Source organism: Strix uralensis, chromosome 17 (assembly GCF_047716275.1).
Source record: "Strix uralensis isolate ZFMK-TIS-50842 chromosome 17, bStrUra1, whole genome shotgun sequence".
Classification (NCBI taxonomy): domain Eukaryota; kingdom Metazoa; phylum Chordata; class Aves; order Strigiformes; family Strigidae; genus Strix; species Strix uralensis.
Genome location: NC_133988.1, coordinates 14,782,855 through 14,800,407, shown reverse-complemented (window position 1 = coordinate 14,800,407; position 17,553 = coordinate 14,782,855). Strand labels below are relative to the sequence as shown.

At 41.9% G+C, this 17,553-nt stretch overlaps 1 protein-coding gene across 2 annotated transcripts; it reads right to left on the bottom strand.

Annotated features, from left to right (window-relative positions):
- Positions 1-121: 121 nt before the first annotated feature.
- P2RX7 (purinergic receptor P2X 7) lies at positions 122-16,734 on the bottom strand. Of its 2 annotated transcripts, none has more exons than XM_074887759.1 (13): positions 16,494-16,734; positions 14,782-14,918; positions 14,160-14,227; positions 13,231-13,303; positions 12,209-12,305; positions 9,090-9,170; positions 8,380-8,509; positions 7,324-7,448; positions 3,892-3,985; positions 3,372-3,437; positions 3,163-3,279; positions 2,459-2,554; positions 122-1,983 (listed from the first exon to the last, which is right to left on the bottom strand). In XM_074887759.1, the coding sequence occupies exons 1-13, from the start codon at positions 16,616-16,618 to the stop codon at positions 1,510-1,512; spliced, it is 1,683 nt and encodes a 560-aa protein (XP_074743860.1). In that variant the 5' UTR covers positions 16,619-16,734; the 3' UTR covers positions 122-1,509. The 2 variants fall into 2 exon arrangements, with proteins under 2 accessions (XP_074743860.1, XP_074743861.1); XM_074887760.1 differs by lacking the exon at positions 16,494-16,734 and adding an exon at positions 15,838-15,909.
- Positions 16,735-17,553: the final 819 nt, after the last annotated feature.

The window sequence follows — 17,553 nt, the reverse complement described above, 5'->3', positions numbered from 1 at the left end:
ACATGACCACAACCCTCATAATAGCGGGTAAATCATTAGAAAGAGATGAAGTGAGCTGGCAAATTGGCAGTGGAAATTTCAGACAGTATGAAACTATTAAAGAGACTTTGAGTCAGCTATAGATTAGTAAAATGCTCTATTTATTATAAAAACACTCAAAACTGAAAGGACCAAAAAAAGCTGGGAGAGGATAAGGAAGAATGTATATCCAAATGTGAAAGGAGATTAAAATCGCCGTCTTTAGTGAATATTCAGTGTAATTCTTCCAAAAGAAGAGTTGGTTCATGTATCGCAACTGGAATGCATTAATGACAACTGTATTTCCCACTCTAGCTAGGTAAGACGCTGCAATATGAACATTAATACAATTAATGCTTGTTATAACTGAAGATATACACACAGCTGGCATAATCTGCCAGCAATATATCTTAAAATACATGTGGGTAATGGAAATGGCAAACTGCAGGATTAGCTCGGAAAGAACAAAGCTTAGTTGAAAGGAGTGCAGAATAAATGTGTTACAATCCTTCTCACCTTGTTTCTACAAAAATAGAACATGTCCAAGTATAACAAAAAGAAAGAACTGAAAAGGTGTTGGAGCACAGATTAATCTACCCTGAGTTTGCTGCTCCTCGGCTGTAGTCTGGCCTTATGCATCACAGCACAAAGCAAGTCGCACTGTGCCAAGTTCAGTAGGAGGAGGTGTAAGAGGCAAGGCCTGTTTGAAGCTAAGAGCAAACAGGAGGCCAAAGTCCAACATGACAATTTCAGTGTGTATGAATGAAATGCCCCAAAATATTACACAAAGATGGTAAAAGTACTTTTCATTTTAATTCCCGAGTTCAAGCTAAAAGGAATAATACAAAGAGAACAGCCGGGCTTTTCAGAAAATGCTTCGTCTGTGTCACTGAAATCACCTAAAATGAGCCTGTTTAATCTGGATGGACCGTGAGGCCTTCAACGGTGAGTTACAAAACTACATGCTCAGTGGCCTCTTTCTAGAGCCTCTTGATCCAGGGCTGCAGAAAGGTGGTGAGGCTGGGGGAGAAAAATGCTCAGGACCACGTTTTCAAGTGACTTTTGGACTTCCTTCCTTCAGGGGTCATGCTTTGAGATGACTCTTGGCTCCACCTTATTTTCAGGGTGCTGGTCATCTCCTGACTCGGGGGATTCTGGTATGTGCTAGCGCAAAGGCAGGAGGCCTGGAACCTCCCACTAAATGGTAGCCCCTAAGAATTCACCCCAAAGCTTGCATTTCCAAACCACGTGGGGTGACTCACAGAATGAAGCAAAGGCAGAAGTAAGCACTTTGTCTCAAGGTATTTGTTCCTCTATGCTAAGCAGTAGGCAATGGTGCCTTTCCAAAGACAGTATACCAGAATTCAGCTGTACCACAGAACGTTTTGGGAAGTCACACACTTTCTTCTCTTTTTTAAAAGGCCTGTGAAAGAAAACAAAGGTTAAATGCCCAAGGTGAGTCACAGTGTGAGCTCAAGTTCTGCTACATCCTCATTCCATCTCAAAACCAGTATAGTCGTGGTCTGCTTTGGGATAAGCATCTCTAATTTTCCACCTGCAGCAGCTCGGGACGACAGCTCTGTCTTCCAGATCAAACGAGCCAAAGCGCCAGTGTACGTATTGCTTGTAAGCAAGGTGACGCAGCTGGTTGTTGATATTGTCATCTGTCAAGTCCAGAAAGGGGTCTTTGTAGAGAAGGGCTTTATCCAGGGTGTGACGGGACAGCACCAGCTCCTGAAACAACTGGGAGGTTGTGATGCACGGCCCTTCTTTCCTTCGGCAGCAGAGCTGCTCATGGAACTCCTGTGTTGGCCGGCATTTGCCACAGTGGCACCACTCTAGGAAGTATGGGGAAGAGGCCCCTGGTCTGAGAGCGTGCGTCAGTGCGTATTCTTCATTATCATCGTTCTCCTTGGCCTCACTGGGGCAGCAGCCGCCAGCATCATCGAATTTCACAGGGTCGCTCTGCAACAACAATTCCCAACATAAACTAAAGAAAACAGCGTTTGCTGTTTCATCCAACTGCAGGGAGACTTTACACCAGTGATCCTCACCATTGGGTTTTTCATTTGACACAGCACAATAGGGATAATGACGATAGATCAGCAGATCTGGAGGAGGATTGTCTTTCTGTGTTGCCAACGCCCACCCTAGCGAAATCGAATCGACAACTCGCAAGTTGTTTCTACACCAACGCACTCCCGCTGGCACATACACACCACAGGAAAGCAGCAAATTTTAGCTGACTCTAGAAAATACATGCTCTGGTCACAGGACCTATTAACTTGAAGCAGACAGTAAGAATCTAGTTTTAGCCCCTCAGAATCTAATCTGGAAATATGGGGGCGTGGCAGTGGTGGAAACCCAAATCAGTTTGGAATGATGTTCCTCAGTTCTCCCTTCTGAAGGGAGAATCCCAAAGGTTAGTGTCTGTCTTTACCTCAACAATGCTGCCTTGAGTATGCTGCAAGCTTGTTTTCAGAGGCTTCTTTATCAAGGTAACATGTGGCTCATCAACATAGGACACATACATCACCTGTGCAGCAGAAGAAATGAGCATTGTCAGCTGGAGTAGTTACTTGGAGAACAGCGACAAACACAGCATAGACCTGACCTCAGGGCTTGGACTCTGCCGTCTGTACTCCAGTAACCACCCCCTGCACATGCATGTTGCAAGGACCAGTATTTCCAGCATCCAGCATAGAAAGGACACGGGGAGCTGCGGGGACAGAGGGAACAGGAAGAGATGGTTTGGAACTAACTGTAGGAGTGGGATTGTGCAGGGCCTTTAGGTACTCTCCTCTTCACCCTTCTTTAAAAATACATGCCTAAAATGCTGGGGGATTAGCAGAGGCAGCCTAGAGAAATAACCATTAATGTCTTGAAAATGAGGAAGAAGCAACTGAAGTTGGCAGGGAAGAGGCTTTGAGCAATGCCCTCTTCATGGACAGCCCTCTCATGATATCCTTCTGCTATTTTGAAGGCTTACTACTCCCTGCAGGTTTCCCTGATAGAGCTGCTGTGACTCTGCCATGCCAAGGTTGTGGGTAGAGCCCACTGCACTCATGCAGTGCACAGCTCCATGGAATCTTCCTGGATCAGCTGCATTTTTGTATCCACACAGCAGCAATTTACATTCTTTACCTGTCTTGGATTCAGCACAGTCTCAAACTTTTTCCTGTTGTAAAGTCTGTAGAATGGTGATTTGCAGCAGCCGGAGCAATTACCTACACAAATAGCAATTTCAATGGCAGTCACAACCTGCACATGAAAAAAAAATAAATGGTGATTCTACTTTCTTAATGAGGCTTTATCTCCAGAATTGTTTTTATTAGCACAAAAAAGTCTCTCACCAAACCAAAATAGGACATCATGGACCCAACGTTTTTAATGAGTTCAATGGCGTTAAATTTTCTACCCTTAAAGAAAGCAGAAAAGAATAACTAGGAGGCAAGGTCTGTTATCATTCATTCAACTTAATGCCTTTTCTCTTTTTGTCTCTTCACAATGTCTCTTTACAATTCAATCAATCCCAAAATTCCATAGACCATCTCAGACACTTTGCAGGGGAGAATAAACAACTTGAGAGGGACGCAGTGGTGACACACGGTGTTCATGACCATAACATCATGTCATGGTGATACCTGCTGTTGTCTCAGTCTTAAACAACAATCCTGCCTCCCGCCCAGCTCGGCCATTTCATCCTCAGCTTTGCTCTCCTATGCTGCTCAGTTCAGTTTACATCTACTCATCTGACATGACTTCCATCCCAGAATGATGGACAGGAGAGGGGAGAGCGGTATAAGGCAGAAGCGGGGTTAAGGAAATAGCAAGCTTTCTTCTCCCTCCACAAGGAAAAAGAATGGCATTTACTGTGCCGAAGACAAGGACATCAAAGCGTATTCCATAGACTTTGAAAAGGGTTCTCTGCTCCTTCCCATTTGGTAGCTTGTAGTACTTTGCATATCTGCAAAAGAGTAAATGAAGATCTGTGCAGCTTCCCTGGGGGATATAATGCCTTGAGGCTGCAGAGTTTCTTCTCCCTTCTTCCTCCAGCCCTTTCAGACTTCTGAAGTGAAGGTGCTGAGGACAGCTTGATGAACAGTATTTTGCCCAGCATCTGACCTGGCGGTCTAAACTAAATTAATACATATATATAGATTTAGACAAATTAAAAATTCAACTAATGTCCAACAAGTGTTTTGCTGTCTCAATTCAAATTGGAACCTGAAGCTGCAGAAAGAAGTTCAATCACAGGTAAAGCAGATAGAAAACCCCGGTGAGGATATGTGAGGAGCTGGCAGTGACAAGAGTGCCCATGCTCTGGAGGCTTTAATATCACGTTATCCAAGATGAGCTCTGAACTCCTGAGCACACTTCAGCATGCTGGATATCAGCCATCTTCCATTCCTCAATCAGTAGAGAGTGTCAAGAATCATGTGAGCCTTTACTAACTTCCAGTGTTTTATTCTATCAAGAACATGACCCTCCTGATGCACAGCTCGCATCAGCTTATGGATCAATAAGCAGTCACAGAGCATAGAACAAAGAGATCTTTTTAAATCTGACAGTGAAAAGCTGGCAGTACAGACAAAATCATTACATTAAACTGCAAGACATACTAAACCACACAATGCTACTAATATCCAATCTCTGATAAAAACACCCATATGTCTTCTGCCTCAGACATGCTGTCAGGACTTAAAGTGCTGTATTGTTCTTGACTGGTTTACTTGAGTGATCTCTAAGTCCTGTTCTCCTTTGTTTAGATAAATAATTTGAACATGAATTTGCTTAGCCAAAAGGACAGAAGGTCAGTTCCAGGAGTGGCAGATACTCACAGATCACTCTCATTGCTAATCAGAATTTGTTTTATAGTTGGTTAGTTGTTCAAGTATTGAAAGAGTAAACCATTTAATAGGATATGTCTGGCGTAAATGCCATCAGCTCAGCTCTCTGCTTTCTAGCATCTCCAGGTACTCATTCAGACGATGGAGACATCTAAACAAAAATACATTTTCCTCCTTTCCTTTCTCATTGGGTTCAGTCCCTGCTGCTCTGCTTTGCCATCTCTGCTAACAAACCAGCCCAGAGCAAGCTTTTACTTGATTCCACTCTCCTGCACATCCTACTGCAAGCTAAGTTTGGCAAACTTTGAGTGCTTTTAATCAGAGTCCCCTAGATCATGCGATCGTTTGCTTCCCGTTCACCACGATCTGATTTGTATTCTCTGAAGGCAGTGAGTCACTCAGAAAAACACATTGTAATGTGTTCTGCTTTCTCCTTGCTTGCACAGACATGAAATCTCATTTTTCGTGTGCTGAACAGTTCCACAGTCTGTGCCCAAGACATGTTTTATTGGTCAGCTCTTTGCCTCTGAAGCCTACAGGTCAGTTAGGTTTTATCTGAAAGTTCTCCTAACTCTTTCCAGAATCAGAGGTTTTCTCTAGCCCTCAGGGTAGAGGTTATTTCACATCTGCTCTTGATGGCACAGAAGCCTTCTCCTCCGTAACAGCTTTGTCCTCAGAGGTGACCTGTTAAGAGCTTTCTTGATCACTGGCTGAAGCTTTGCTCCCTTGCACCTCAAGTAGTTCTTTTCTTTTGGAAGGTTAAAGCCTGTTTCCATTTAAGTCTATCACAAAATTCCTTTTGGAACTGAGATGAACTCAATAGGGCTCCATGCACACAGAGGTTATAAGCTGCCCAAAGTAGCTTTCCTCACTTCCAGGACAGCTAGACTGCAGGGGAAGCAGCATTCTACACGAGCCCGGTTTCTTACACTCTTTTCCAAAATTTTCTCCTGCTGTTATCTTTGTTAGCTTTAGGACACTGGGCTGGATGGACCTCTGATATGATAATATTTTACATTCTTATGACATGCCACTGATGTCGAAAAAGTTTTCTTGAAATATATTAATTGTAACATCATTTCTAGCTCTCCCCCTTGCTCACTTGGGTAGTTCTACTGAAATCAGCAGCTCTGTTCATACAAGTTGGCGTAAACAAGATGAACAGTGTGTCAGGGTTTGTGCATGTTCTTCGCTTGTTTTAAATAGTATTATGCTCAATCTATTCACTGCTTTTCAACTTTCACTCTCTTTGCTTTTTATACTGCTGCACCAAACTACTCTGCTCCTCTTTTTTAATTTTGGAGACATTAGAGAATGACATTTCTTTGCCAATAAACCCCCTGATTAACAGATACAGAGTCAGGCCACCAGGATGTGGTCTGGCACCATGCACACTCTCCCAGCAGCCTATGTTCTCAGACTAGGCTCACTTCCTGCAGCAGAGATTTCAGCTGAACTGCAGCAAAACAATCTTGCTACAGACTGGTATGGTGATACTTAAAAGATAGCAAATGTTGGGCAAACCTATTCTTGGCATTGTGACCCCAGCTGTTAATCTGACAGTAAACATCCTCAAAACTACTCCACTGTCTTCTTCCAAAAGCCTTCTCAGAAACTGCTTTGACTACAAAAATGTATTCAACGGAAAGGTTGCTGGCCTCAGCACTGTCTTGCTTTTTCCTTGTGATCTCCCTCATCTCTCGTCTGTGGCTGCCAGGTCAGAGGGAACAGCTATTTGTTCTTTGTTTGCACAGCTCCAGCACGATGCAGCTTTGGAATACACTGGCAGTTCCTAGACAGTTATGGCACTCATGTTAGCATCACAAATGTATGAAAACCTATCATGTAATAATAATCATGTCGTGAGTCAAAAGAGTGTTGTTACACAAGAGTTTTAATCTAGATCTGAGGGACAACTTTAGTTTTAAACGTGTTGATAAGCATTTGATAAAAGGTTTGTGTAACTATTCAGAACTGGAGTCACGTCAAACTTCTCATAAATTTGCTATATGCACACGGAACCAAAAGCTCCAATTTGCTTTTGAACAAATCTTGATTCAGTGAACTGTGGGGTTACCCAGATGGAAGAAAAACACTTTGTTATTTTATTTGTGTTAATTGCCTTGGGAAACTCACAAGTTTAGGTAGTTTCAAGCCTCGATTGCCATATGGTGGAATCTGTCCAAACTATTCTCTGTGTTTGCTCCCAGAATACTTGTTGGAAATTTCTAGGCCTTTCAACACAGAAATAAAATCTCCTGCAATACAAGCATGCTCATTTGCAAAATGACCATGATGAATCATCTATACAACTGCAGTAACTGCAGGTTAAGGACCTGACTACAAGAGTGAAGAAGGAGAATCAAACATCCTGTCATTCCAAGTCATCATTCCCTGTACCTCATCACATCTTTGCTTCAACTCAGAAAACATGCCTTCATATAACATTTTTTACCTGAACTGGAATCCGGGCTTTATTTTTTTGTCATCAAGGCGGCGGAAACCATACTCTGGATGGCAGTCGTAAAACCACCTGTCCAAGTTACAGTCCCAGTTAATCTCAATGGCAATGATTCCTCCCTAGAAACAGACACAGTAAGTTTAGGGACTAGCGCTGTGATGGCTGCCAGTGCTAAACTGCTGTTAAAGTCAGTGGAGACTTGAGGGATGCCACTGGCAGGGACATATCTCTACAGACACGCTAACAAGCAACATTTGCCAATCAAGCAGTCTTCTATGGAAGTGACTTAGTTATGTGACCCAGAAGCCACCATTCAGGCCTTTCCTATCTTCTATTTCTCTTCATCTTAGTAGCCCAAGTGTGGATGTAGCTGATATGCTGTGACGGACCTTTTGTTGCTTTAAACTACATACAGGTTCAAACCAAAAGCCTAAGTTTTGTAGGCACCCAGTCCAAATGTTTCATCTTGACTGCAGTGTGCCAGGCTGCAAATCAGTAAATGTGGCTCAGTTGATGACTCTGGGCAGGACGCTTTGTCTTTACTTTTATTTTACCCATCTGTTAATATTGACTTTCTAGAGGTATGGCTGGATACTGTGTTAAGGGCATTTGGCTCAATACCCTAAAGAACAGAGTAAAAATGTAATGGCAAAAATAAGTGCTTTTTGACTCTGAACATAAGCTGCCATTTGTGCCAGTCTGACTTTTGGATGATTGCCCCAGCAACATGATTTAGGATCTGCTTGAGTAGAATCAAAAGATGACCACAAGTGGCAGCCTTGTATAGGACTTATTTAAATGCACTGGGCTTTGTAAAAGGGCCTCTACATGCTACAATACTAATAAAATAATATCACCTCTGTCAACATGGGTCCCATCCAGTGAGCTGTTAAGCACATTAAACTCTTGAAAGCTGGGATTACTTTGCTTCTCATACATCAGTTTCTAAACCTAGAACAATTCCATGATACAGCAGACAGAAAAACATGCAGGAAGAGAATCAAGAAAGTGTTTTAACACTGAGCGTGAAAAAAAAGTGGTATCACAGACCTTTACTGCCATCTCAGAAAAATTCTCTTTTGCTTCCTGAAGAATATCTCCCAGACGGAAAATTGGACAGAGCGGGGAAGTTATCTTGTTGTATGTGCAGGAAGTATTTAAATTTTGTGGAATATTTAGTCTGTGAAGAACACACACAACTGTTTAAATTTAAAACCAAGCTGGAGCAGCGACATATACAGGTAAGGGACTTCACACTTACTAACTAGAACCTGTGTTAAATGTGCTCTGTTTGTAAGTATACGAGCTTTTGGTTTTGTAGCTACCAGATCTATATATCCCTAACTGGGATCTGGGAATCAAGATGATTTCTTTACTCTTTGGCTATTATCACCAGCAAAATTTTACATGTGTATACTCAACACTTTCACCTTATAATTTGAATCACATGTCTTTTGTGCTCTATTTTAGTAATTTTACCCTAACATAAACCAGTGTATCTGAACGAACAATTCTGTTGTCCAGTGCATAAGAGAAATAGTTATGCTGGGAGGTTCTGCTCCCAAGCTCTCCTTATTTCTCTTGGTTCCTGAAGGATTAATAGGGCTAAAGAATTACAGAAACTTGATGTTTATCACTGCGGCAGATACAGCCCTGAATGCATAGCCTTTTTGAGTAAAGAAGGTGCCAATTTATACAATCTTTTTTTCAGAGCACAACTACTCACTCTTCAGAAAGCATTGAGGAATGTTTGCACTTACACGGTGTAATTAAATTTTGGGAAGTGAATGTTGTTCTTTATCAGCACAGTGAAGTCTTCAGAACGCCTCAGAACAGCAGGGCTAAAAAAGAAACATTACATTAACTAAACTTCTTTTACTTAAATACATCAGTTAATGTTATGCTACTTTACTATTACCTGGAAAGCTGTCAGTAGGAGGAATATGTTGCTAAGAATAACAGATTGAAATGCAGGGAGTTAGGTGGCTTGGGGGATCAAGAAAGATGCAGGTGGTTTTCTTAGTTTTAGGTATAAAATATTCTCTCTCTATTGCACTTGTTTGTGTGGGCCAAGCCTAACTAGAATCTCTACATGCAGCTGAAATATGATCTCAGGAGACTTCTCATAGAAATCTTGCTATAGAATAGTAGTAAGAAATTGCACCATTTGACAGCTGATGATTTCTGCACAATGAACTGGCAGTTTCCTTGCTGATCCCCACAGAGAGGTGGGCATTTACACCAGAGCTGCACAGGTAGTAAAAGTATAAGAATGAGCCATGTGCTCGATCCTAGAGTCTCTGGCAGTCACAACACCAAGGTTGTCCTGCCTTCCTAGCAGATTCCAGTTCGAGGACCTCCCCTATAGTGGTTTGTGTCACAGTGGTTTGTGTCACTAAATACGTAGGTGGAATGCAAACACACTGGAAAGCAGGCTGCTAGTCTGACCCTTCCTCCAAAGAGTGATTTCTCTGAAGCTAATATGGCAGGAAAGAAAGAATCTTTCCACAAGTTGCTAGCTGGGTAGCCTTGGCCTAGACTGTGTGAGACAACCTCTGCTATACTCCAGGACTTGCCAGGGCTATATAAAAGTAAGAGATACAGTTTTTAGCATTGTTTGTCTAGCACAGGGACTATGCCGAACTGGAATATTGGCATTGTTCCATTTAAGAATAACCAGGAATATTTTAATTTCCATCAAGACAGTGATTCCAAGGGGGAAACCCAGTCTTCGAAGCAGTCATCCACATAAAGGACAGTGCTTCTAAGCAAGGAATATTTTTCCTATCACTGTATTTTGAGCAGTGCCTCTGCATCAGAGAACTGTGATGACAAGAAGCACATTAGCTGGATGACATGCAGCTTCCATGAGGGACTTGTCATGAGTGTCTTCTAAACCAAGTCAATGAATGAGACTTGATTGCAAACCAAATTAACATTTGTGGGTGCTACCTGGACGGAAAAGTCACTGATGACTTTCAGTGTATAATAGTCAAGATATTAATAAAGTGTGTTAATTTTTAAAGAACTAAATATGAATGAACCTATAATGTGAAACTCTGTAATTCATCCACTGGGAAGCATTTGAATGCAAGGCTCTTCTGTCCTTCAGCCAGCTAATCTGACAACTGTGCCCTGCCACAGGCTGAAATGAATGATCTAAAATAAAAGAATCTTCTTGGCAACATGCAATGCCTTTGTTTAGTTCCTGCCATAACTAACAGGAAGGAAAAGGAGGTCGCCTGTATAGTTCATGAAACATACCTTTCAAAGGAATCTGGACAATAAAGACAATCATGGGTGTAACCAAAGCCCAACATTGTTACCTCAGTATCTCAACCAGATGGCAAAGCTTCCTGGGTTCTGACCTTGGTCTTATGTATAATTCTGGAGGAAAATAAACACTCAACTTTGCTTTTTAGTGAATCCTCATTTTTTCCTTGTCAATGGAACTTGTGAAGGAACTTTATACATTAGAGGTTTGGATCAAACCTCTTATCTATTATTGTTGGTCCCTGGTAGTGACCAACTATTGGCACTTTAGAGGAAGGTTAGGAAACAAGACAGAATGTGTCAACTGTGCCATGTAATTAAAAGCAAAATTCCCTCTGTAATATACACAGCAGTGAGCCTACGCAGTGTGACATTTAAAAATGACTGGCAGTCAGTGAAACTTTATAAAAATCCCCTAGGATTTCATTAACTCAGGAAGCTCATGCATATCTTTCTCGGAAGCCGTATGAACAATGCAGCCTTCCTGTTGTTGGAGAAAGCCTTTTTCAGATCACAACTCTGTCCACAGAAGAAGGGAATGGAAATTCCTTTAAAGAGCTGGAAAAAACTCAGCTGAAGGAGCTGTAGAAGGCATTGTGGGCTCTAGAGGGGACCTGGCAGTGGAAAAAATGCTCAACCTCTGCAGAAAACCCTGAATTAGGGGATTAGATGGGATATATACATAGAATCATGCTTGTATCTTTTAAAAGCAATGAGTTAATAAAAGTGATAATTGACCTAGTTTCTTATACATGTATTTCAAAGCTGGTTGAGATGAGCTAAAATTGATTGTCATTGGCTCTCTTAGAGTATAATTTCCATCATTTCAGTTGAAATCAAATCCTTTATAAAATTTTTTCATGCTTTGGCTGATACAGAATAGAACATTTTCATCTTGGAACACTGTACTGTCACGGGGTTACAGAAAAAGATGGCTACGAGGCCCCTCCATCCTACTCACTAGGTCACAGCAGCATTGTTCCATGAAGTCTTTTTCCTGGAGTTTTCTTCAGCTTGCTATTACAGATTGTCAGCATCGAGGCCCTTATCATCTACCTAGAGAGGTTGGAGAGACTGTTCTTCAGCCTGAGGTGGATCCCCAAACACTAGCCTGCAGCACAATGTACAGACAACCAACCTCCTCCTACTGTTCTGGTAGGTGGAAGCAATCTCACTGTGATAAATGAACCCACAAAGAACTTTGCACCATAGAGCCCTAAGCCTTGCAGAAGAAAACCCCAAGTTAGGGAACCTTTTATTTCTGTCACTGATTAAACCTATCTTACATTGATGCATTTTCCTTGACATTTGAATTAATGAGCCAAATGCCTCTAGTGAATTCAAGATGAGCCTGTGACATCTAAAACTGTTTCTATGGCAGCTGCATGATGATACAAACTGGAGGCTATGACTTCACTGCAGAATCATACAGTAGGACAGATTGTTAGAAGTTATTTAAATATTACAAAGAGTGTTAACGGTATGGCTGTTTTACATACATGAGATCTAGATGTGCCTAGGCAAAGGGATTATCCTAAAAGTTCACGACTCTCAAAGTAAATCCTCCTTTTGACATTAAAAAAATGCAGATATCTCTTTCACTTACTCAGGGGGGTTTTCCATGGATTCCACAGGGCACCATGCCCTGACCTCACAGGTTTTAACAGTTGCATTATAAGACACACATCTTCCTGTTTGAATTCCTGTAGAGAAACAAGCTCTTACTCAGCAAAGACAAGAGTTTCTCGCCAATTAGAGACAGTTTCAACATATCAGTGGATTCATCCTCAAATGTAAGACAGGGAACTTGACGTTTCAGACTGTTGCAGCTTTCTATAGGAGGGAGCTGTAGGAAGAACTAGCCAAACCATGGTCCTGCCACACCTCACCAATCCTTATTTAGCCATTTACTTGGGTCAACAGTGCTTATCATTGTTTGGGCTGAGGGTGAAGTAGTTTCCTTTACAGTTTTGTATGAAGTTATGTATCTCAGTCTTGGGATAAATCAAGAAACCAACTGTTTCAGTCAGGAGTTTAATTCAAAACATGAGCAAATTAAACAAGGATATAAAGGTGGGCAGGAAACCTTAATTCTTTCTGCACTCCTGGAAAGTCTGCATTTTCTGTGAGCATTCAGTCTTTACCAGGGGAGGTAATAATCCAGCCAGCAGCCCAAATTCAGGGAATCTCAGCACTACAAAGAACTCACATAGCTGATGAAAACAGTATGATGCCTTCTGGACCACTGGTCCCAGATAAAGGACACGAGTCTCCTGACTTATTCCAAGAACTACCTAACCATCATAGGGGTGTTACAGACCCTTCAAACAGATCCCGCAGTCACTCCGCTTGCTAAGCAGCCACGGACTTCAACGGGACCTCATTCACACCAGTTGGTGCTCTTCTTCACATCTCCCTTCCTCTGCTCCCTGCCACCGTTTCTCCTTTTAGTAACAGCATACATGAGCTGATAAGAACTCTGTTTTATGGTTTCAAAAATATGTTCTCAGATATCTCTTAGGATTCCATACTGTTTTACTGCCATTCTCCAAGCTGGATCTTGCACATGCTACAATAGAAGATAGTACCCACAAAAAAAATTACAATCTGAAAACGCTGTTTACATACCATGACTGTTGATGTCTACACTCCCTTTTTCACAGGACTTTTCTGAAGAGCAGATAGCTTTGGGGAAGGGATACTGGAAAAAAATTACATAAAAGTGATTTAAAAAAAAAAATCTCCCTCTCCACACCTATGTAAAAAGCCTTACTCAGCTTCAATGTAAAAATATCAAATAATAAGAGAAAATAACAATGCAGAGCAGGTATAACCCTTACTAATTATTTGGCTTATAGGAGATAAAAGCTCAGCTACCTGCAAAACCAGAAAAAAGTCCTTTCCTTGCTTACAATAACATTTTCCTTTATTATTTATCTCTTTTCCCATTTTTCACACTCTCTCTTATACTATTGAGCACAATAAATTTAATACGGGACTATTTAATTCTTTGTTTAGTAACAGTTTCATATACTTTTGCCAGTGAAAGTCAACTTGTATTCAGGAACTACTCTGCAAGGTCCCACTTCTAGTCCAGCCAAATGAAAAGGAGAGCTGCAGCTGACGACCAGGTTTGACCTACAGAAAGGAAGGAAGGGGACATGTAGGAATGAGCAACAGTAATAGTAAGAGCGCCATATTAGCAGAGAAGCTGGTAACAATTCTGTAGCTCCATCATTCCTTTGGGTTTTCCTCAAGAGCAGCCACAGTGCCAGGGAAGCTGGACAGCAATCACTGGCCTGAATGTCATCATCTCCTGAAAGTGATGCAGATAGGTTTGACTGCAAGGTCACTGGTGTGAAGCAAAGTCACAACTGCCAGCTGACTCCCCGAGAAAGAAAAGGAGCAACTAAACTAGATCTTGCATGTTATCTGCTGAGATACAGACATAAAGAGCAACAGTATTTGCTTGTACCAGACTGCTCCAAGAACAGTCCACTCTTTTACATCAACATGCATTTGATACATCCTAAGTATAAATCACAAAACATAGTTACCTCAGGGCACCTCCACTCAAGCTGATTCTCTGTCTTAATGACGTTGGTCATCACAAAGAAAGAGTTTACTGCCTACATGGAGAAAAGAATATGAATCTGACTGAAATTTCACATACTTGATTCAGACCTCAGTCAATCCAGAACATCACCTGGAATGACAAGGCTGTTCCTGCTCTACCTCCCCCTGATAAACATTCAGATTCTACCCAGCTCAAACAGGAAAAGCCAGGGACATCATCAGGGCAGGAATGAGCAGCCAGAGGCAAGAAGGCACTGATCTTTTTTTAAACTGGCATTACAACCAAGAAGACACACGAGCATTAATTGGTAATAACACTACTGTGTTTAGTACAGCTATACTGCAGTGAATCTGTTCCTAAGTTTGCTATTAACAAAATAATAAATCGATTATGTAAAAATTGTGTAACAAATAGCACCACAGAAATCTCATAAAAGAGGATTTTTTATTTCCTTATATTAAGGGAGGAAGGGAAGATTTGGCTTTAAACATTGCTGTCTCCAATGTAAAGTAATCACATTGCATGGTAGGACAGAGACACATCAGGAAAGCAACCAGATGTGTCAGTGGAAGTTGAATACTGGACTGACATTAAATTAAGACTTGCCTGCATTGGTATAGTGTATTCTGCTGTATCCCAGATCCTGTTGTCTGTGTAAGCCACTCCCTTCACACTAGTGCGAATTGAGCTGTTAACTTCATCCATCTCCTGATAGAGTCTGTAAATGATGACCACACAACTGGCCAGATAAAACAGAAAAGACAAATTAGCCCATAAAAATAAAATGGGTCAGCTTCTTTGTATCATTCTTGGACAAAATGCACTGCAAGATAAAAGTCAGATGGACATTTTCAAGTAATTGAGAGGCTTTTTGTGTGAGACACATGCACTGGCTGGACCAAAGCCTGCCTTGGTTTCACTTTCGCAACTTTGGCTTTATCAGAAATGAACTGATATATGCAAGAAGAGAACTTCTATTTTCCCATCTGAAATGATACAGATAACATGAGGTGACATCCTGGCCCTTCAAGATGCCATTTGTGAAACACCAATTAATAAAGGGCTTGATGTCATCCAAAAACTTTCACCCATGCTGCATTGCTGTGTACCGAGACTTTGACTTTTTCTGTCACAAACAAACACAAATGCCCTCTCTACAGTTTTTTTTAAAGAGACCTTAAAATACTTAGTCCTTAACTCTCCAGAGTGACTATTTTTATGCCTCATGCTGATTGCTTCAAAAACCTTGGCCTAATGTTTTCACTTTCTCATTAATTGAATGTGTTAATAAAAGGAGGAAGGACGCATCTGTGTTTAAGCTGACAGGGAAGTCATATAGCTCATCAACTTTGAGAAACTATTGTATGTTCAGAAAATACTTTCTGCACTAGATAAAAGTGTTATAAAAGATTTGCTTTGAAAAACAAACCATAAGAGCTAGCACTATTTCAGTTTAACAACAGACTGTCTGCGGGGGGATAAAATAGTATCTGAAGACCAGAAATACAAAGCACCCAGTCAATGTTCCTTTACTTGTACCGTCTATTACAATAGCATATCAGCCTTTTCCTCCTGGAGAACAGCGCTTTGGGATAACCATGTTGTTGGGAATGGGCAGTGGGAACCCAGCTCTGAGCAGCAGTAGGTGGGTACAGTACCTTAGTAAGGCAATTTGAATTTCCTGCAGACTTGATTCTTTGAGAGATTGGGATCAGCGTGCTCAATGTCCTCGCTTGCCGCCCTCCCATGAGAACAAAACCAACTCTATGAACTTTTGTTCAGCAAGCATTTAGCACTGAGAACAGCCCTAGTTTGGCAGCAAAGAGGAAAATCTGCTCTTTAGAGACAAGCAGTTATTGCATATTCCTAAAACATCTTATTGTTCTTGAACTCTGCTGCAAGGGGCAACTGACTATTTCATCTGACCCTGAATAGGAGACTCTACAGAGCAGACTCCAATCGCAAAAACACTGGTGTACATCTGAGATTATTCACTAGAGTTATTTTGGATTTTTCCAACAAGAAACAAAATCAGGCAGCATGGCAAGAAATGAAACTGAAAGTGTTTTTTAGAGCAAGCTTAGTTAACTCTGTGCAAGCAACCCCACTTTGTTACATAACATCCTACACCACACTCCCACCACAAAATTCCCACAACCATATCCATCTTCCGAGAATGATCTAACACCAGATCAATGAGCTTGTTTGCTGCCACGAAACTCGAAGTGCTGAAAGCCAAGCTGTAACCAGACAATGCCCAATACAAGAAACGTTTGTTCACGTACAACACAGCATCCCGGTGCCATGCACTTACCAAATAGACAGAGCAACAGTTGCAGAAAGGAAACATCTCACGCCTCCCCATGTAACACTCTGAATGCGCACGTATTTCACAGAGTCGTACTCAGTCAGGCTCTCCAGCCAGCTACACACACCCATCGCTAGCACTTCCTCCGAGATGCCAGCTTTTGAAAACTGCAGCTGCCTAGTGACCTCTTCTTCCACCCCTGCATTCTTCCCGGACCACCCCACTTAAAGGCACAGTCAGAAACCTCTATGAGAATGGCACCACAGGCCTTTTAAAAAATGGCAGTTGATGGAATGAAGAATGGCCTGAAGAGCCACATCCTTTGGTTTGTTCACAGAAAAAAAACCCCCAAATTTCACCCTGGAGCTGCAGAGCTGATTGCTCAGCACTGTTCTTGCCACCTTCTGTTTATGGCATGATCTCTCCTCAGCACTACCAGACTTCGCCAGTCTGAAGTAACGCTAGGACAACCGTAGAGATGAGCCCGAACAGATGGAAGGCAGCATCATGTAGAGCTTCTTCTGCACCATCCCAACACTTCGCACCAGCGCAAAGAAGGTGCAATGCACTTCTGGATGGGCTGATGCACGCAACGCCCACTTTGCAGGGGTGGCAACGGCCATGCAAGGCTCAGGGCAATGGTAAAGCAAGTTTTTGGGTCATCAGTGGCCACAGAGATCTCCAGCATCTTCTCTCACATTGCATGGGGCACCATCCTATTTGGTCTTAGACTGGGTTTGTATCAGCTCATGGGATTAAAAGGGCATGACAAAGTCACTACTCCTCTCAGCAGAGCCAAAACATGGCACGTACTTTGGCTGCAGCCTCTCCTACTCCCCAGAAGCAGGCACAAGCCAGAGCTGGTCAGTGTGCTGCAAGCCAACTATTTACATCTGGTCCAGCAGGTCAAGGAGCAGGTGTGAAGCCACCATCTGACACTGTAAACACAGGAGGTAGAGCCCTAAAGATGCGGAGCTGTCAAGGTGGGGACTTGTAAATCTCAAGCTCAAGAGTCTGAAAGACAAGAAGCTTGATGTTTTTCGTCCATTCCTTTGGTATTTTAAAT

Coding starts and splice junctions, on each gene's coding strand:
- P2RX7 (XM_074887759.1), bottom strand. CDS start 16,618: ATGGGTGTGTGTAGCTGGCTGGAGAGCCTGACTGAGTACGACTCTGTG. Junction 12,306..13,230: donor TGTAGACATCAACAGTCATG/GTATGTAAACAG, acceptor GTTTCTCTACAG/GAATTCAAACAGGAAGATGT. Junction 3,280..3,371: donor TGATGTCCTATTTTGGTTTG/GTGAGAGACTTT, acceptor TTTCATGTGCAG/GTTGTGACTGCCATTGAAAT.